General features: G+C 38.2%; 1 protein-coding gene across 1 annotated transcript; it reads right to left on the minus strand.

Moving 5' to 3' along the window:
• Nucleotides 1-7,191: 7,191 nt before the first annotated feature.
• On the minus strand, nucleotides 7,192-10,357 carry LOC136235078 (WRKY transcription factor WRKY24-like). The gene is made up of 5 exons (XM_066024595.1): nucleotides 10,025-10,357; nucleotides 9,767-9,952; nucleotides 9,231-9,688; nucleotides 8,977-9,138; nucleotides 7,192-7,883 (listed from the first exon to the last, which is right to left on the minus strand). Exons 1-5 carry the CDS (start codon nucleotides 10,307-10,309, stop codon nucleotides 7,448-7,450), a joined length of 1,527 nt encoding a protein of 508 aa, XP_065880667.1. The 5' UTR covers nucleotides 10,310-10,357; the 3' UTR covers nucleotides 7,192-7,447.
• Nucleotides 10,358-22,356: the final 11,999 nt, after the last annotated feature.

A 22,356-nucleotide genomic window follows, 5' to 3' on the forward strand; every position in this document is an offset into this window, starting at 1 on the left:
CTTCTTGGTGATCCGAAACGGACCGTACTTCCTCGGCCTCAATTTACTGCTAGGGGCGTGCATGAGTCGCTCCTTCCCCAAATACACCATTACTTCATCCCCCACTTTAAATTGCACATCTCTTCGGTGCTCGTCAACTTTGGCATTGTTCTTACTATTCTTCTTCTCGATACTATTCCGTACTTCTTGGTGCATTAGGTGGTAGTCATTGGCCAAATTCCGGGCTGCCACACTCTTCTCCTCTACCTTCGGAATCTCCCCCAAATCAAGTGAATGGTTAGGGGCCTTGGTGTACACCACTTCGAAGGGTGACTTCCCGGTGGTTGAACTTGCGGCTGAGTTATAGGCGAATTCGGCTTGGGCGATCACATAATCCCACATCTTGGGCCGATCTCGGCACTTGCTCCGCAATAGATTTCCCAAAGTCCGATTCACCACCTCAGTTTGTCCATCCGTTTGGGGGTGAGCTGTGGTGCTAAACTTCAGGGTAGTTCCTAAAATAGCCCAAAGAGTTCGCCAAAAGTGGCTAACAAACTTCGTGTCCCGATCCGACACTATACTCTTTGGAACCCCATGTAATCTCACTACCTCGCGGAAGAAGAGCTTAGCAATGGCGGTGGCGTCATTAGTCTTTCGACATGGAATGAAATGAGCCATCTTTGAGAACCTATCCACCACCACGAAGATCGAATCCATCCCCCGTTGGGTCCTTGGCAGCCCCAACACGAAATCCATCGAGAGATCTTCCCAAATAGTTTCCGGAATTGGCAAGTGCATACGTAATCCGGCATTGGTGGCATGCCCCTTGGAGCCTTGACAATTCTCACATCGCTCAACGATATATGCCACATCTTTCCTCATCTTGGGCCAAAAGTACCGGGAACTAACCGCTTCAAAGGTTTTATCCCTACCAAAATGACCGCCCAACACTCCACCATGTAGCTCTAGGATCACCCTTTCTCGTATAGATGTGTGTGGGAGGCACAGCTGACTACCCTTCATGAGAAATCCGTCCACAAGCTGATATCCACCCTCTTCGGTGCCTCTTCTACACTTCTCCCATTCAATACTAAAATCGGTGTCATCCTCGTATTCTCCCTTGATGTGCTCAAAATCTGTCAACTCCAATGCCACAGTTTTCATAAGTGCAACCCTTCGGCTCAAAGCATCCGCCACCTTATTCTGTTGACCCGATTTGTGTAGAAGTCGATAAGGAAACTTATCCACAAATGCGGACCACCTAGCATGCATGGAGCTTCTGATTTGCTTTTGACTTCCCAAGTACTTAAGGGCTTAGTGGTCGGTGTACAGCATGAATTCCTTCCCAATAAGGTAGTGCTCCCACGTCTTGAGAGCCCTCACTACCGCATAGAACTCCTTATCATAAGTGGCCCATTTCTGCCTTGAGTCACACAATTTCTCGCTGAAATACGCTATGGGCCTCTTTTCTTGCATTAACACTCCCCCAACTCCAACGCCACTAGCGTCACACTCCACCTCAAAGAGTTTCTCGAAGTCCGAAAAAGCTAACACCGGAGCGGTACTTAACTTCTCCTTAATCAAGGCAAAACTATTCTCTTGCTCATCTTCCCACTTGAAACCTCTATCCTTCTTCAAGCATTCGGTCATAGGAGCCACGATAGCGCTGAAATTCTAGATGAACCGCCTATAGAACGTAGCCAACCCATGAAAACTCCTAATATCCCCAACTGTCTTCGGAGTCGGCCATTCCCGGATAGCTCTCACTTTCTCTTCATCCACTTGAATCCCACTCCCACTGACAACATACCCAAGGAACACCAAGCTCTCCATCACAAAATCACACTTCTTAGTGTTGGCAAAGAGTTGGTTTTCCCGGAGCAAGGTTAATACGGTTCTCAAGTGCTCTACATGCTCTTCTAGGGTCTTACTATGGATGAGGATATCATCAAAGTAGACCACCACAAACTTCCCAATCACCGGACGCAACACTTGGTTCATCAATCTCATGAAAGTACTCGGTGCATTGGTCATCCCGAATGGCATCACTAGCCACTCATATAGCCCATCCCGCGTCTTAAACGCCGTCTTCCATTCATCTCCTGCCTTGATTCGGATTTGGTGATATCCACTCCTCAAGTCGATCTTCGAAAAGACCTTGGAGCCACTCAACTGATCGAGCATATCATCAAGTCGGGGAATCGGGAACTTGTACCGGATTGTAATCTTGTTGATGGCTCGGCTATCCACACACATTCTCCACGACCCATCCTTTTTGGGTGTCAACAAAGCCGGCACAGCATATGGGCTCATGCTTTCCCTAACATACCCCATCTTAATCAACTCATCCACCTTCTCCTTCATTACCTCACTCTCCTTGGGACTCATCCGGTAGTGGGGAAGACTAGGTAAGCTAGCTCCCGGCACTAGATCAATGTGGTGTTGGATGTCCCGTAGGGGTGGTAATCCATCCGGTAATTCTTCCGGGAAGACATCTCGGAATTCATTGAGTAATCTCCCCACTTCCTCTGGAACCTCTTCAGTTTCACTCCCCACACTTCCCGTCGGTGTGCTCACCTTCACCATCACTACATAAACCGTTTGACTTTCCTCACACTCGTTAATAAACGCCTTGTGAGTTGGGCAAACGATCAAGGTAGATTTCCCTTTATCTGTGGACTCCCCCGATAGAGGGGTTAGAACATATCTGATGCCGTCCTTCATAAAACGATAAGTGTTCTTTCTTCCGGCATGGGTGGCGTCTCTATCAAATTGCCACGGGCATCCCAACAGTAAATGACATGCATCCATCTCCACCACATCACAATAAACCTCATCCCGGTACTCTCCTATCTCAAGAGGGACCTTACATCTTTGAGTGACCTTCATTGCTCCGACATCCTTGATCCACCCCACACTATACGGACTAGGGTGCGCCTCAAACTCCAAACCAAACCTCTTGGCAGCGGTATCACTAATAATGTTCTCTTGGCTCCCACTATCAATGATCACATTGCACTTCACCCCTTGCACTAGACATCGGGTTCGGAACAATTGGTGTCGTTGATCCGAAGCTATTCGACTTGAGACTAGGAGCCTCCTCACTACGTGTATGGCATGGCCCCCCATCATACTCTTCCCCATACTCATCCTCAACGGGATCACAACAAACATCCCCCTCGTCATCATAGTCCTCGTCATCCTCATACCGCTCAACCATATTGGCACTTCTTCTCTTGGGACACTCGTTGGAACGGTGGCCCGGTTCGTTACATCGGAAGCACTTGAATGGAGCCGGTTTAGCATAAGGGTTGTTGCCCCTAGGGGGTTGTGTCGCCTTAAAAGGCCTCACATCTCCGCTAGGTGCCTTTCCCGTATTTGGCGTCTTGGAATCACTTGAACTGGCGATTCCCTTACCCTTATCGATCCCCTTGGGAGCTCCTCTCCCTCCATAGGTACTCTCGGTTCCAGCCCTTCTATAACCTTCTCGACCCCTCAAACTCAGTTGTGCTTCGGCCTTCAATGCCAAGTTACGAGCATCTTGCACCCGAATGACCATTTGCGTCCCAATCCGATCTTGGATGTTGTACCTCAATCCTTCTAGATACCTTGAAGTCTTTTGGATTTCGGTTTCCGACAAGTTAGCCCTTGCCGAAAGCCGTAAGAACTCCGAGGTGTACTCGTGCACACTTCTAGCGCCTTGAGAACAATTTCGATAGGAACTGCAGATGTACTGCTCATAATCGGGTGGTAGAAACCGTTCCCGCAACATCGACTTCATCCTCAACCAAGACCTAATCGGTTCCCTTCCTCCTCTTCTTCTCCCTTCCTTAACATTATCCCACCAAACTGACGCTCCCCCTTTCAATCGGTAAGCAACTAAACGGACCTTCCTATCTTCCGATATTCCCGAATAATCAAAGAACCGCTCCACTTCTAGCAGCCAATCAAGGAAGCCCTCTATATCAAGTTCTCCCCCAAATGAAGGTAAGTCCACTTTCAGTTTGAAAGCGTCATCCCGCTCAAAGTTACCACCATACTCCCTTCTCATATTCGGCTCTCTAACATATCCGCCTCTCCCATTACCTCGGCCTTCATACTGATCATTCAAACCCACATTTTCCCTCTCGTAACCACCTACAACATCATTATGCACAATATCCATATTCCCGGCACGCACATGCGCGGGACCAACAACATCATTCACATGCACATCATGTCTAGGCCTACCATTCATGGCATTTTCATCAATTCTAATCCCCATATTCCTAGCAATCCTAGGCATATCATAATCATCAAAGAATTCCCCATCACTATCACTATCCACATTTCTAATGGTTATGGGATTAGTCCGCCTTACCTCTTGAACCCGAGGGTCCATTACTTGTGGTGCATAAGTTATCCGTGGTGGTGGTGTTGGTTGCCTTTCAAGTAGACGGTAGGTTTGTTCTTTTTGTCTCCGGTGAGGCTCTCCGGCGGGTTGGATTTGACTATTCCGAAACTCAAGAATAAGTCTCTCCGTATCAAGACGTCTTTCTCTTCGTTCCGTTTCTTGCCTCTCTTCCAACTCACTCATCTTGTCATTTATGGCCTTCAAGCTTGATTCTAGAGCTTCAAGCCTTTGTTCTTGAGTTCCAATGGTGTCGGTGGTGATACGTGGTTGAACCATCTCCGAGAAGAAGTCCCCGATCAAGGAAAACGACTCGGCTCTGATACCAACTGATGTAGGGTGAAATCGACTGAGGATTTTAATCGTAAATCCACAAAGAATGCAATCTTCTCAAGCTATACTTGAAGGTTGAGTTAACCCAAAGGATAGAAATCCAAGCTCTCAAGGAGGCTATAAGTTTTAATTCATCAAAGTTAAGAACATTACAAAATATGGGAGTTTAAATACTATCCCTCAAATCAAAGAGAAAGACCCAAAAGCCTATGAATAGGGTTTTGGTTAACACTTGGCTAAGAGGGTAAAATAGGGAGAATGGTAGTCTAGTAAATAAGTCATAATGGCAATACAGTAAATAAGGTGTCACAGAAATGGTCCCCCAATGTAAGAACTTGGAGGAGAAGTAGTCTCCAGGTCATGATACGCCCCGCGTATCGGATCTTACGCCCCGCGTGAAAATGCTCCTGGACTTCAGGAGGTTGGCTCGAGTTCAGTACGCGAGGCGTCCTGCGGAATACGCCCCACGTTAAAAAGCTCCTGACCTGGTTGCTCGGTGTCACGCGAGGCGTCCTGTGGACCACGCCCCGTGTTATGAGGTTCCAGGAACTGGCAGACCTGCGGAGTGGAATCTACGCGGGGCGTCCAAGGGTTGCGCCCTGCGTGTTTAACCTCCTGGAACTTTTCTTGCTTAATGTGACCCATCACGCCCCGCGTGGCAAAGGATGCGCCCCGCGTCACCAACTGACCTGGTCTTTCATCCAAGACCACCATTCCCACGCCTTGCGTCAGGTTGGACACGCTCCGCGTGTTCTCTGTTTTGGGTCGTTCCTTGCTCTCTTTGAGTGGGTTCTCCCGGGTGGCCTCTGGTAGTTCCGGACCCGGGCTTAGGGATAAGATGCCCTCATCAATTGAAGTATAAAAAAAAAATTATGGAACAAATTAATATATAATCCTATAGGGCAATTTACTAGTTATGGTAGGCATTAGTGGGTCCGTTTTTAAATAAGCTAAGTGGGTCCGGCAACACCGTGTTCATCAAGTAAACGTCTCTTTCCTACATCTTAACTGTACGAAAAGACCTCTCTGCATATTTTGCGCATTTACTAAATTACCCCTATAAGTATTCTTGCAATGACTTAGAGTTGAAGGGTAGAACTGTGATTCGAATGTACAGCCAGAAAAGGCTCCATGTGTTAATTGAACGTAGAAAAGCTGACTTTGACCAACTTGTTAAGGAAGCAATCTTCTTGCAGCCCATCTCCTTTGACTCCTTACAAATCTCACATAAATATATTTATCTTTCTATTTTTATTTTTTTTCAAAAATACCTCCTTTTCTTTTCTTGTGACCATTGGGTCCCTTTACCACTTGCCAACTTCTAGAACAAATATACTGTATGTATGTATATCCCATTATAAACAAAATTATAAACTTTAGGGTGGACATTTAAAATTTTGGGATAATTAAGTAAAAATATTAAATGAGGTTGAAAAAAATGTAAAAGAGACCATTAATTTTTTATTTAAAAATTAAATTAAATTTTAATATTTTAAGATAAATACAGATTTATATTTAACGTAAGAAATTGTGCATATTTAATTCCAATATTTTTAAAGAAGATTAATTTTAGCTTTATGTTATCAAAAATTAGAAAAAATGGTTTCACTGATATTTAACTGTTATTTCAGACTTTTAAATATCAATTATGTCTAAGTTATTTAGTGTATCGTCAATAAAAATTACAAAAATTATGTTAAAATATTAAAAACTAAATTTGCTACGTATAAGTTAATCATAGTTTTTTTGTTAAACTGTCTAAAATATTTACTATGTTATAAATTTGTCAATGGTTGTTTTGAGGTGTTGAGTGACCACCGATATTAAAAAGTGTAAAGTTCGGTGGCCATACTATTAAGTTCAATAGCCACAATGTTAAAATGGTAAAGCTCAATGACTATGGATGTAATTCATTGACAAACTTATTTTTTAGATCCAATTTATTGACAAATTTATTTATAAAGTCCGATGTAACACTTAAACCAATATTTTTAAAATTTCGATATTATAAACTAAAATTGATATTATTTGAAAATATTAAAATTAAATTTATCATTTTATATTTTATATTTTATACGTTAATACTAATTAAATTTAGCCCAATCCTTTTATTTATTTATGTTTAGACGTAGACTTCCCAAAGTCTAGAAGAAATAGACTAATTTAAAAAAACAAATTTAACGCGTGAACGCATGTGAGTTTGGTAGTTGATTTCAAACAATCAAATTTTGTCAATGAAATTGCGTAATTACAATAAAAACATGAAAAAACTCTTCAAGTATAAATTATTAATAGAATTAAAAATGTTCTGGTCCAAAAAAAAAAAATGTTCAATCACTATCCAACCCTTGCCTCTTTAACTTCATTTAACAAAAATGAATATAATTTACAAAATAAAAAGTATCAAGCAATATTTAGAGATAAATTTAATTGCTAATTATTTAAGATAAATACGTTATAATATAAAAAACAAAGTTATGAGACAAAACTAAAACCAAATCAGAAGTAATACATTATAATTGAGAAGTGTATTTATATTGTAGGAGCACAAATTAAATTTACACTGCATGTAAATACAAAATTGAGGATATATGAAATCAAAAACTTACAAGCAATAAAAAAATGTGAAACAATAAAAAAAACAATACATCCTAATTCAGCTAAAACAAATATTAATTTTACAACATGACTTAAAAAAAAAAAATACAATTTCTTTTTGTATTTGCTTACCTAGCTAATTTAATTTCAGCATAGGAAAGATTCTAAAAAGGAATCATTATTATTATCTTTCGGTTCTTCTTTAGTTCTAGAAAAAACATTATTATCAGTTGAAGATATGAGATTCTGATTCCCATAATTAGTATTTTCAAATCCAGAAAATCCATAAGTTGCTGGATTCTGAAACATGTCTAATGAGAAGTGTGTTGATGATGTTGATGATTCTCTGAGATTGTTAGAATGAGTTATGGGTCTTATTGCCATAGTTGCTGTTGCTGCATTGTGCTTAGCCAATGAACTATTGACAGAGTGGCTGCTGCTGCTGCTGCCGCTGCCGCGAGCCGCCGGAACGTCATGGTTGTGCTTTCCTTCGTATGTTGTAATTACTGCCCTCAGGTCATGTGATGCTCTTTCCACATGTTTTCTTACTAGACATCCTGGATGTGTGCACTTGTAGTAGCTCCTATGTTTAGTAATGCATAAAACTAAATGAGATAAAAGAATTGAAATTGAGCTAGCCGGGTCGACTAATAAATAGTTCGTTTTGTTGTTACTCAACATTTTTGACATTCCAGACTAATCTAGATTAGAGTGAGATGGGTTCTTAGAGAAAAGAACTAAAACTGAGCTAGCCGGGTCAACTAATAAACAGTTCATGTCGTGTGTTACTCGACATTTTTGGTCTAATACCATCATGTATCTCAGACTGACACTCTAGACTAATTTAGATTCTAGCGAGATGGGTCATTCTTAGGAGGAAAAACTCTCTCACTAACAGGGTCGGAACAACAGGGGTGACAGAGGTCCATTGACCCAAATTTTCGGAGAAAATAACAGAAAAATATTTTTACAACCGAAAGTGTCTCTAGAAAGTAAAATTTCAGACCGACAATCTAGATTTGAGCAAGAAGGGTCATTATTTATGAGACAAAACTCTCTCAACAACCGGGATGGAACAACTGAGGGTGACGAAGGATCTGTCGATCTGGACTCTATGAGAAAATAATGAAAAAGTAAACAGAAATTTCGTGCTACCAAGCAAAATTTCGGTCTTTAGTGTCATTAATTCCAAATTTGTGACAAATACATTGTTACGTCAAAACTATCGACGTCATTTCAATTGAATTTAATCCCAATAACTCTGTATTTACTTATTAATTTTTTTTGGTAAGTCCTAGGTTTTTTTGTTCTAGTACTTTAATCACAGCTAAACGATATTAGTGTGTTACTTGAAATTTGAAAAGTTCATTGACACCTAGAGTTTCCTAATTTATGAAACACCCAAATTTTATTTTTTAGTTGAAAGAAATCCAATTAACACTAGAATACTTAAGAAGAATAAAAAACACAAAAAGTTAATAACTTTTTGGTGTTTTTACATAGGATTTGGGTTTCCTTTGAAAACAAGTGACATTGAGACCTAAAAAGTTTCCTAATTTAAGGAAAAAAAAACCCAATTTTTATTTTTTTGGCGGAAAGAAATCCAATTTTGAACAGAAACAAATTATGAGAAGAATCAAAAGCACAAAAAGTAAAGAACTTTGAGGTGTTTTTACCTAGGATTTGGGTTTCCTTTGACCACTTTCTGCCCATATTTTCTCCATCTATACCCATCATCAAGAATGTCAATATCACTTGTAGTTTGAACCACAACTCTAGGTTCCCTCACTGTCCTGCTCCCAGGTGCTGAAATTCCTTCATTTTCACCTTCTGTTTTCCTGAAAATCAACAATACAATAATTAATCAATCAATCCCAACAATTTTTTCACCCAATCTTTTACATTATTTTTTAGGATAACAAAAAGTTACCATCTTTTAGTCTCAGGTTCATCTTCATCATACTCATCACTTCTAGACTTGCTTTTCTGGGAATCAAAATCATCATCCCCAATAGAAATAGAAGAATTCTCAGGCGTACCAGCAGACTCCATCTGGGTAACAATTGATTGTTCTTGAACATCACCATAACTTGAAACTGCAGAAGAAATAGTAGAAGTTCCTGATCTTCTTGTAGATTGAGGCTTTGGATGATTATGACTACCCTTATAAACAATCTCAGTAATCTGTCCATCCAAAGATCTCTCCACTTTCTTCTTAGTTGGACAATTTGGGAATGTGCACTTGTAATAACTCCTTGGATTTTCACTTCCTTTCACCTGTTTTTGACCATATTTTCTCCAATTGTATCCATCTTCTGATCTTCTCTGCTCTCTAACCGATTGATATTGCTGTCCAATCGTATTCTTAGCTTCCTGGAACCCCCATCCCTGAAAATTTTAATGTCAATCAAACAAACCCTTTCATTTCACAATAGAGAAACTAGAGTATAATTAATGGATACATACAGTTTGAATTGTGTTCTTAGATTGGAACATTGTTGATGAAGTCTCCGGGAGCCTCGCCGGAGGCTGGAAAGAGAAATCGGAGTAATGATTGTCTTCTTGCTTCACATTTTGATGGTTATTTCCAGAATATGTCTTCCAATTTGCAGGCAGAGATGGGAATGATCCGGTAGTCGGAGATGGAAGAATCTGTAAACATAAACATAAGATTAATGATTGAATCCAAATTTAGTTAAAAAAAGGAAGAGGAAATGGACTTACGGATGAAGAGTTGAGCAAGACAGGAGAGTCAAGAAGCTCAGTGGGGCTTAAACCGGGAGGAATAGCGAAATAAGAAGAAGGGGAGACAGGAGGAGGGGAGAGGGGCAAAGCAGGAGGAGGAATTGATTTGAACTTGGGGACACCAGAGGAAGTTCTGTTGTCGGTTATCCGATCGGATAAAGAACGGCGGTGGTTATCGGAATCATCGGAGGAGAGGAGGTCGGAGAAAGAGGTGGTCATGAAGTTATGAGCAGAGAAAGTGAAAGTAGGAGAAGAGGAGGCCATAGCATAAATAAAGAGAAGAAGAAGAAGTTGGGATTGAAATGAAGAAGAGAAGAAAAGGGTCACGTATGGTATAGAGCAAGGTAAAAGGTTTGGGTAGATGCTTCCGGGAAGGGGATAGGAAGGAAGGAAGGATTGGTGGGGATTTCTTGGTCAATACTTGTGGCTTTGACCACACGGCGGCTCACACTTAGATATTTTATTTTATTCTTTTATTTTCATTTGCCTTTTGGCCTTTCTGCTGTGTGTTTTGGATTAATTTAATAAAAAATGTGAAACTTCATAGCCAATAGATTTTGTGTTATATAGACCCCACTTCACAACCAGATCCATAACCCAAAGCTCTAGATGAGGGTCTACTGAAAGCTTTTCCGCACATAGTTTCGAAATTATAAGGGTGTTATTAAGTGTTTAGTTAAATATAGATATTAGTTCAAATTGAAAAAATAATAATGTAATATAATAAGATCTATTTACACCCTTTTACTATATATCTTCAATATATATGTAATTTAGATATTCAACCATTCAAAATTCACAATCTTACCATTCATTTATTTTTTTTTTATATTTTTTAATATAATTTAATAAGGTTTGATAAAAATTTAGCACAGTAGCCCCAAAAAATTTAAGACGACCCTGGCTCTCGTTAGACTATGCTCTAGATTCCTGATGGATTAACAAAACTGATACAAGTATTAGTGATATCCATATAAAAAGAATCTGATATAATAAAATCAAACATAAAATTTATCTCGTTTATACTATTAAAAACATTAACAAATGTTTAAAAATCAGATTCCAAGATAATGTCTATACATGTGCTCTTTCAACAAATTCAACGTTTCCTGCACTCTAAGATATTCCGTAATAAAGGTATCTAAGGAACAGGATAAAAGCTCAACTAATGTAACGACCATGTTACTAGAATCTGATAAGGAAAATCACAACATCGATATTACACTTCAACATATCAGGTGAATGTAGACAATACTTAGCAGCTAGATGGACAGTCGAAGAAGACGGGCTAGCAGGCGTCCAATGTAATTGAGCTTGAAAATGGAAATTAGGATAACACCTTGCTTTATATATCCGAGCCACTAGGGAAGTAGGATGATTCAAAAGCATCCACGCTTAGTTCGTAAGTAGAGTCAAATTAAAATCCTTTATTTTCTTAAAACTCATTCCACCAACATATTCCACGTTAAAATACTATTCTTAAAAAAATTCCTCCAGTCCTTTAATTTAATTTTTTTGTATTATTAATATTTATTAATATTAAATTTTATTAAATAAAATTTTATAATGAGAGATTAAAAAATTTGGATAATCTTCTTAATTTGTTTAAAATGTAATCAATTAATACATTAGTTGCAAATAAATAAATTACATGTAGAAAGTGTGTTTGGAATAAGGTTAGTTTGTGAAGAACAAGAGAAGCAGAGAAAGAGAATATATATATATATATATAGAGAGACAGAGAGACAGAGAGTCTAACTAGGATTCAGTGACCTAATTAGACGTATAATGTAAATACAACTCTATTTGTGTATAACTAATTATCTAAGAGATAATAAGAATATTATCTCTGATCCTAATTAGACTTATAGAATAAGTGAGACTCTAATTAGTATACAGATAATTAATGAAGAGATAATAATACTATTATCTCTAACACCCCCACCCCCCACCCCCCCTTTCGAGCCGATGCCGCGGTGAGACCAGCAGTCTAGAGCGTAGTCGAGTGAAGCGAAGACTGGGAAGCGGCTTGGTCAAGATATCAGCTACTTGATCATCCGTTGGAATGAACCTGGCATTTAGGAAGCCTTTTGTGACTTGTTCCCGGACGAAATGATAATCAAGTTCAATGTGCTTCGTGCGAGCATGAAAGACATGGTTCGATGTGAGATATATGGCCCCGAAATTGTCACACCATAATTGTACTGGAAGAGGAGTGTGAAAGCCTAAGTCAGTCAGTAGTGATCTGATCCAAAGCAGTTCCGCTGTTGCATTAGCCATGACTTTGTATTCGCTTTCAGTGGATGATCGGGCTATCGTGGGTTGCTTCCGTGTTTGCCAAGAGACGATGCTTTTTCCAAGATACACACAGAAAGCTCCTGTAGAACGTCTATCATCCGGACAGCCGCCCCCAATCACTATCAGAGTAGCAATGAACATGCTCAATCGGTTTTGCAGACATGACAATGCCAAATTCCAAGGTTCCTTGAAGATAGCGCAACACCCTTTTAACGCTTTTCCAATGTTCATCTGTCGGACAATGGAGAAATTGACAAAGTTTGTTGACAGGGAAGGCAATGTCTGGTCTTGTGAGCAGAAGATATTGAAGAGCACCAACTATGCTTCTATATTCATCGCTAGAGGGGAGTTGAGTTCCAAGACTTTTAGAGAGTGTTGGTGTAGTGGCCATAGGGGTAAGAATGGATTTAGCATCATCCATGTTAACTCTATCAAGGATATCAGCGGCATACTTTGCTTGACAGCGATGAATGCCGTCATCTGAGTGTTGGATTTCAATGCCCAAAAAGTATTCCGCACGACCAAAATTACGGATGGGGAATTCGGTTTCAATGGCGGTGATAGTGCTGGTGAGTTACCCGTGATCAGGATATCATCGACGTAACATAGAATGTACGTCTGCAGCTTGCCATCTCTGTGAACAAACAATGAATTATCAGCCAGTGACATGTGAAATCCAAGCGATTCTAAGAAGTTACGGAGACGAGTGAACCATTCACGTGGCACCTTCTTTAGCCCATAAAGAGTTTTCTTAAAAAGACACACATGATTGGCATTGTTCGGATCCCGAAATCCTTGTGGTTGCTCCATGTAGATCGTTTCAGAAAGGTTGCCGTGAAGAAATGCGTTGGAAATGTCTAATTGGTCGATGAACCACCTGTTTGCAGCAGCAATTTCCATGACAATTCGAATCGTTGTTGCTTTCACAACCGGGTTGAACGTCTTTTTGTAATCAATTCCGAACTTTTGAGTGAATCCCCATGCCATAAGACGGGCTTTGTGTCGATCTATTGATCCATCTGACTTTAGTTTGGTGCGAAAGAGCCAACAAGATGTTATGACATGTCTCCCTGCAGGGCGTGGAATCAGTTTCCAAGTTCCATTGTCAATAAGTGCTTTGATTTCATCAGACATGGCCTGCCGCCATTCCGGTAATTTGTGCGCCTTGCTAAAGCACGTTGGATCAATTACCCTATTATCATGAGATACCAACAGGGCTTCAAACTTGCCGCGAGAGTGTAATGTGGAATGACACAATTGCATTGCGTGATGGCAAGATGCGTCATGCGTAGCTGACGGAGCGCTACCGACACCGAAATTCATAGGTCCAGGATCAGGCACCACCACAGCCGAGAGAGGTAATTCATGCTTCGGAGTCGAGGCGGGCACAGTTGCCATTGTCGTTGTATTTTCTCGTGCCGCGGGAATATTTGCGTGCATAGGAGAGCACGGTGCGGAGCTAGACACACCGCAAGCAGAAATGCTCGGAGCTAGACGCCCGCGAGCTTGATTCCTATTCCGCCAGTTCTACCGCAGCTTCAGCAGGAGTGTGAGGCGTCTGATCTTCATTCGACGCAGGCGCAGGCTGTCCGCCGTCCAGCGATGGCAATGGAGGTGCTTGCGGAGAGGCTGAAGTTGCAATTTTTTTTTAAAAACTGGAGCAGGATATGAACCCACGCAATTTTTGATATTTGCGGATTCATTGTTTATCGTGGTAGATACCTCAGGTGGTGCACAGGGCGGGGATGCAGATGAACGAAAAAAAGGAATTGAGTGATGAGGATTACCTGGATACGGTCCAAGTAGAGATGGTAGCTCATGAGTCGTTGTGTTCCACCTTGTGCTAGAGGAGAGAGGTACAGACGTCGTCTGCGTTGCCGGAAAGATTCCTTCATCATGTTTCACAAATTTGCAAATGTATATCCTACTTGTTGGAAGATCTAGACATACATCCCCCGAATGATTCACAGATGGTCATAAATAGATGCATAGTTTGGAACAAAAATCAAACTTGTTTTTGTTGTATGGACGAAGTAAAGGATAGATGCCACTACCGAAGATATGAAGTGATGAATAATTAGGACATTGTTTATGAAACAAAAAATACGGAGATCGATTTCGAAGTGTTTTAGTGGGAAGAATGTTGATCATGCGCACGCTGTGAATCATTGCATAGTTCTAGAATTGCAAAGGTAGTGATGCATTGGCAAGTATTGTTAAGCACATATCAACTACATGTCTAATTTTTCTTTTGGCTATTCCATTTTGAGCATGAGTGTGAGGACACGCAATTTTGTGCACAATTCCATTTGCTTGAAGAAAAGGTTACAATTTTTGAAATTCACCCCCAAGATCAGAGTAAATTTTTTAAACTTTAGCATCAAATTGATTTCTAATCATGGCAAGAAAGTTTTGAAAAGTTAAAGCAACTTCACTCTTATTTTTCAAGCAGAATACCCAACTAAAATGAGTAAATTCATCAATGATAATAAAAAAATAACGATGTCCATTAAAAGAAAGAATAGGTGCAGGGCCCTAAACATCCAAATGTAAACTTTCAAACCTAGCAGTGCTAGAACGAATAATTGAAGGTAAAGAAGATTGAGCTAATTTTCCTAAAAGACAAAATGAGCACCCACTAACTGGTGCTGTTGATGATAGATTGTTATCCTTCAAGATTCTACTGACTGTCTGATTCTGACAGTTACCTAAATGTGCATGCCACCGTTCAAAGGATACATTCTCTCCTACTAGAGCCTCTTTCAAGTTGGGTGGAAGCACATAGAGCCCATCCTTACTCGGTCCGCGTAACAGGATTTCCCCATAGATTTGATCCTTCACAAGAAAATGGTTAGGCCAAAATTCAAAGAAACAGTCATTATCACGAGTAAATTTCTCAACAGACAATAGAGATTTGGTAAGTTTAGGTACTAATAAAACATCAGACAGTTTTAAGTTATTGACATTAGAATGTCCAAGATGAGAGATTTGCAAACCTTGCCCATTGCCAAAATGTACTGTATCATTTCCAGGGTACGGGTGCATGTGCTGAAGCTGATTGGGATGAGTTGTCATATGATTAGTGGCTCCCGTATCAGGATACCATGGCTGAGGCGGACCACTGAACGCGTCCGAAGGGTTGTGCCATGCGACATGTGCTTGGGCACTAGGTCGTGAATTCTTTGTTGCAAATCCCTTAGGTCGATTGCATTTATCTGTAAAGCACTTTCCACCTCTCCGTTTCTTTGTTTTTGTTCTTGAGGCTAACAGGGGAGAAATGGTAGACATATTTGCTTCATGCGCACCGGGGTGATGCGTCGGAAGCAAGAAACTGGATTTTTTGGTGGACTGAATCATCCCATCAACATTCTTTAAAGTTCTCAACAGTTCATAATAGTCAATGTGAATGCCTTTTTGAGTTATGAGGTTCTGGATGCTGGATTTGAATGCTTCATTCACATTCTTATAAAGTAGGGCAGACAACAGATGCATGGGATATGGATTACCAGAAGCAGCCAAGTCATCCAAAATAGTTTTGAGTTTTTGCATATATTCACCAATCGATAAATCATTCTGTTCAAACTCATATAACTCAATGCCTAATTGAAACTGTTTGCTATCAGTGATTATACATATGCTTTTTCTAGGGCAATCCAGATATCATGAGAATAATGAAAGCAGGTAATAATAGAGTAAACTTCTTCAGTAATAGAGTGTAACAGTAAAGACATAACAACATTTTCTAAGTCATCCCAAACAGTATATGCCAGATTAAGGAAAACATTATCATTGTCTGTGAGAAACCCTCCCCGGGATAGAAATTTTGGTGGTGGTGGTATATTGCTTGTGATGTGATCAAAGTAGTGATGAAATTTTAGTGTGGACACAATGGCCATCCTCCATGCTTTGTAGTTATGCGGAGTTAACTTAATGTAAGTTTGCGTATGACTAGGGGGAGGACATGATTGTGTGCTATTATTGGTGCTAGGGTTTGAAAAACCCGTAAAGGTGGACGAAGCAACATGCTCACGATATTGATTAGAAGTATGAATTTACGGTGGATTGGATAAAAAGGAATCCGTTGAGTGAGGATAAAAGGTTGAGGGCAGTTGAGAGCTATGATAAGATGGAGGAGGTCCAAAACCGGGTCGGACAGGAGGTTGAGAAAAATTACATGGAGGAGGAAGCAGCGAGGGATGTTGTGGCTGCTCGGTTGAACGAGGAGGATTTTGTTGACGAGCCCGCGGAAACATTCCGCCATCATGTTTATCGAACAGGTAAGTGGCTGTTATGGATGACGGTTCAGGAGCTGTGAACGGAGATTCGAACCGCCATCCCGACGACGGCTGAAGGGAAAAAGCCGACGCCATATTAACGGTATATTTGGTGTTAGCGCTGACCGATAGAGCCGCTGATCGCGCGACAGGGAGAGGTGGCGGCGTGACAAAGCTACCGCTCTCCACGGTTATGTTCAGGAATGACGAAGTCGAGCCAGCTGGCGTAGACGCCGCAAGAACCGCCGCATGGGATGAAGTTCCAGTGGTAAAAATAGACTCTGGCTGCTGTTCAGATGAAACAGACGCCACTTGAGGAAGGGAATTACTCGGTATAGATGTGAAAGCGGAGCCAGACATGTTCGGACCTTGTCCTGCTCGTGATACCATGTTGGAATAAGGTTAGTTTGTGAAGAACAAGAGAAGTAGACAGAGAGAGAGAATCGACCGAGAGAGAGAGAGTGATCGAAAAGTATTTTTCCTTGATTAGGGTTTTCATTGATCAATCGTATATATATGACAGGTATAGTTGTTGTAGTCTAACTAGGATTCAGTGACCTAATTAGACGTATAATGTAAATACAACTCTATTTGTGTATAACTAATTATCTAAGAGATAATAAGAATATTATCTCTAATCCTAATTAGACTTATAGAATAAGTGTGACTCTAATTAGTATACAGATAATTAATGAAGAGATAATAATACTATTATCTCTAACAGCACGCGCATTAAAAAATTCAAATGAATCAATACGCAAGCGATACCTCAAACTTGATCTAATACGTTGGAAAAAATAATGGATGTTAATTACTTTTTTTCAGTGTGAAATCCAATATTTTCTGTTATTTAAACAAAACATTTAACGTTCCTTGCTCTAATTGTAACAACTCCTCATTCCGGTGTATCAGATTAATAAAGCACAACAAAAAATGAATGAAATTAAAGCTTTTACAGTGCAAAAGTAAAATTAATTAACCTCTATTAGAGATTAATGTAAGATCTATGACTGTGCCTTAACTATCAGTTTGAGCTTTTGGTTGGAGCGGTTTCATGACAACCTCTTTTGTTTATATGTGTCAATTAAAGTTAGACATGTCGCTTACATGTCAATCCATTCGACTTTTCAAGACGTCTACAACATGTCTTTCGCATGCAGTTTACTTTTTTTTATACATATATAACCAATAAATTAATTGACTATATTTTAAATAAGTTGATAAAGTTATTAAGACATTTTAAATAAACTGAAAGTTCTGCTTGACAGGTTTGAGGTTCGATTCCCCACTCCGTCAAAATTTAGCCCTTATTGGTAGGTGGTCTGTAAATTCCACTGTAAACTCTCATCGAGATCTGTGGTTTGCCCTGACATTGGGAGTTGGTAGACCTACCCTTACCTAAACTTTTTTCTACCAAAAAAACTGAAAGCTAGATTACAACACTTTAAAAATTTAGACAACAATAAAAAAAAAAAATTCAACAAATTGAAAAAATTTGATGACCAGAATTTTGATGTGTTTAATGGTGACATATCTGTGTTTTCACCAAGTTGCATTGATTTTAGGTCTTGAATTAGACTAATTATAAATTTAGAAGGGTATGTTCTTGTCTCTACTATGAGGTCCATGCATAATTGGGTTTTAATTTCTACAATTATTGGCATCCATATTTAGAAACTAATGAAGTTGTATTTCATTTGGAAACTATTTATTAGATTGCATTCTTCTTATTCTATTTTGACTGGTTCTATGATCCTACGACCTACTACCTGCAAATTATATAAGGTACAAGACCCAACTTTTACTTTAATATTTTTTTTTTCTAGAAGTGGTGATTTGTTCTTAACATATAAAATTGTATGTATAAATTGCTCTCACCCTTTACCAATACATTATTAAAAATTTGAAAAGTTTTGGTTTGAGTATTATTTAACTGTCACATCAGACTTTCAAAACATAAATGATATATAAGATATTTAGTATTTGTTTACTAACACAATAACAAATTTTTTTTATTAAAAGCTAATAACTAATTCTATTGCATATATATAAGTTAACAAGAATTTTCACATGCACCTTAACGAGTAAGTGAATTTGATCATTCACTGTTAGATATAGGCTTATTAAATCTAAACCTCAAGATACTTTGAATCTCCACCTTAGGATTCCAATAAGCCTATATCTAACGGTGAATGAGCAAATTCTACATGCTAATTAAAGTTAAGCTAATTACAATTTTTTTTGTCAATGAATCTAAAAATTAGGGATATAAACGGGGCATGATGGGAAATGCATTTCCCATCCTCATCCCCCGACTAGTTGAGGATTCACCATCCCCATCCTCACGAGCTAAACAGGAACAAACTAATTCTCATCCCCGTCCCCACGGGGATCCCCATTCCTCGTTTAGAGATGTTCCAAAAACGTTATTCATATTTCCCATTCCATATTCACCGCGAGGAATTACCGTTTATGTTTAAAAAATCAGTAAATGCAAAAATGTTTAAGAAACAGTGGCTAATAATACTATATAGTAACAATCATTCTCAAATAAAAAAAGCTAAAAATTGAAAACAATCAATCACCTAATTAAAATGTATTTAAAATCATCCAAAAAAATCAATTATCACGAAAAATAATCGGAGATCCCCATTGGGGATTAATTGGGTGAGGATACCTTTCCCCATCCCCATCACGGGAGACAAAATTATTCTCATTCCCGTCCCATGGGAATCCTTATCGAGGATTCCCGTCCCCGTCGGGCAGGTCACCGCTGGGGACGGGGAATCCCAGTCCCATTTGCATCCCTACTAAAAATGCTTACTGTGCTACTAATATATTATAAATAACCAACAAAAAATGTATGAAACTGTTTAGATTTATCGACAAACTTGTTTAATTGTCAAACTAGTTCATTTAGATTTTATATTAGATAACGGTAAAATTGATCTTACTTGAAAGCATTAAAAATAAATTTGTATTATTTTATACCTTAAGAGCACTTTTGCAAAAACGTTAAGGTCAAATTTAACCCTCTTATTCTAAGCTATTTTGCGAGTATACAAGTGTTTTGGTTGATTGCATCTCATCTCCCACCCAACAAACATACTTGCAATTTCAAGTAGCCAACTAGCCAGCCATGTGATCTAATCTATCTAAAATATTACAATTTGATTTTTAGAACATCTCTATCGGAGTATCGTTATTATTTACAGTTCTAATGGAACTACATATCATTGTTGTATTTTTGGAGTATGAAATGCCTTACTAAAAAAATGCAGCAATTTTTTGTTTTGGTTTTATATTATTACAATATTCTTATTTTAATATATTTATATTATAAAAATAATAATTTTTAATTTATTTTATTTAAATATGGGTATGTTTGATTAATTTACTTATTATTTGAAGGAATTTTTATTTTTTCCATTTTAATTAAATTGTAATAATGTGTGTTTCATATTTAAATATTAAATTACAATTATATGAATTAAATTTATATCTAATAAAAATAATAGAAAAATAAAAATTACTCGATAAAATAATATAAATGGTATATGAAAATTAATATAATAATAATAAAATATTATTTGTTAAAATGAATATTTTTTTGAAGTTATAAATAGAGGAGATAATTGGAGAAGTTTTAATGTATCAAAAAAAAAAAAAAAATTGAAGTTAGAATTGATAAAGTACAACAGATAGTTGAAAACAAGAATTTTCACATGCACCTTAATGAGCAAGTGAATTTGCCCATTCACCGTTAGATATAGGCTTATTAAATCCAAGCCTCAGGATGCTTTGAATCTCCACTTTAGGATTCTAATAAGTCTAGATCTAACGATGAATGAGTAAATTCTACATGCTCATTAAGGTGCATGTGATCAAGACTGGAGTTTGAAAATTGTCTTAACCAGAATATTGGGTATTCTAAACCACCACCAACAACAACAACAATAATAATAATAATAATAATAATAATAATAATAATATTATTATTATTATTATTATTATTATTAATGAATTGGCTCAATTCGCACTATTCAAACCAATAAAAATAATAATTAATTGGCTCAATTTGGACCTACTTATGTACTTGCGCATGATTTGAACAAAATTATTAATTGGGCTTTGTCATATTTAATTGGCTAATTTACGCAAAGCACGAAAAATAAATTTTCATTTCTTAAATGACAAACACGCATATTTTCTCTTATTAAAATACTATTTTACAAACTTTAAATTCTTAAAGTATGATTTTTTTTTAACATTCATAAAATACCTCGTAAACTCATCAAGAAAAAGAGAAGTAATAAATCATTTGATTTCTTAATATTCTGATCACCAAATTTATAAACAACACTGCTTATATGCTTTTATACTTGCTAACTAATTGCCAGCTCAACCCTATCATTTACAAGTTTTTCTTTTCTGTTGATCATTCTTAACAGTTAATACAACTGTCATTTTTACTTTTACTTCTAACACTCCCTTGAGGGAAGGCTTGAACTAACAACTCCCATCTTGCTTAAAGCTGATGACATATCTTTCTGAGTTAAAGGTTTTGTAAGAAGGTCTGCCAATTGATTCTGAGATGGAACAAAAGGTGTGGAAAGAAAACCAGTATCAGGATGCTTTCTTACATAATGACAATCTATATCAAGATGCTTTGTTCGCTCATGATAAATTGGATTTGCTGCAATGGTGATAACAGCTTGATTGTCACAAAATAATGGTATTGGCAAACTTACTTGCATTTTGAATTCACTCATCAAGTAACTCAACCATTTAATTTCACCAGCCGTTGTACTCACGGCCTTATATTCCGATTCCGCGGATGACTTACTCACAGTGCTTTGCTTATTCTATTTCCAAGAAATTAATGAATTTCCTAAGAAAATGCAAAAGCTAGTCACTGATCTCCTTGTATCTTTGCATCTAGCCCAATCACTGTCACAATAAGCTGTTAAATTAAAATCATTGTGAACTGAATAAAACAAGCCCTTTGTTGCAGTTCCCTTCAAATATTTTAGCACATGAAGTGCCACATCCATATGGAGTTCTGTAGGATTGCTCATGAAGTTGTTGTGCACAATAAGAAACATCAGGCCTTGTAAAACCCAGATAAAGCATCCTTCCTATGAGCCTTCTATATTGTTCTGGATTATCAAATAATGTAGATTCATCATCAAGTTTGACACCAGATGGGAAAGGATTGGCAATTGTGACTACATCCTCTAAGCCAACATCTTTGATTAGATCCGCGATATACTTATACTGTGAAAGAAACGTTCCCTCCTTCGAACGAGCCAACTCAACTCCTAAGAAGTACTTTGCTTGCCCCATATCCTTTATAGTGAAAACTGAATTCAATTTTCATTTCACATCCAAAATCTGATCCTCCGAAGTCCCAGTTAAGAGAATGTCATTGACATAAACAATGATAATGAGAAAATCTGAACCTTGCTGGCGAGTAAAGAGATAGTAATCATGAATAGATTTCTTAAAACCAAAAGAAACAAGCGTGGAAGTGAACATTTTGTTCCACTGTCTTCCAGCTTGTTTTAAGCCATAAATGGATTTGGATAAATGACATACTTCACATGGTTTTGCTCTGAGATAACCAGCAGGGGGTAACATGTAAACTTCTTCATCTAAGTTGCCATGAAGATATGCATTGTTTATATCAACCTGGTGAATAGGCCACTGATTAGAAGTAACAACTGCTAAGAATAATCT

This window comes from Euphorbia lathyris, chromosome 7 (assembly GCF_963576675.1).
Source record: "Euphorbia lathyris chromosome 7, ddEupLath1.1, whole genome shotgun sequence".
Taxonomy (NCBI): domain Eukaryota; kingdom Viridiplantae; phylum Streptophyta; class Magnoliopsida; order Malpighiales; family Euphorbiaceae; genus Euphorbia; species Euphorbia lathyris.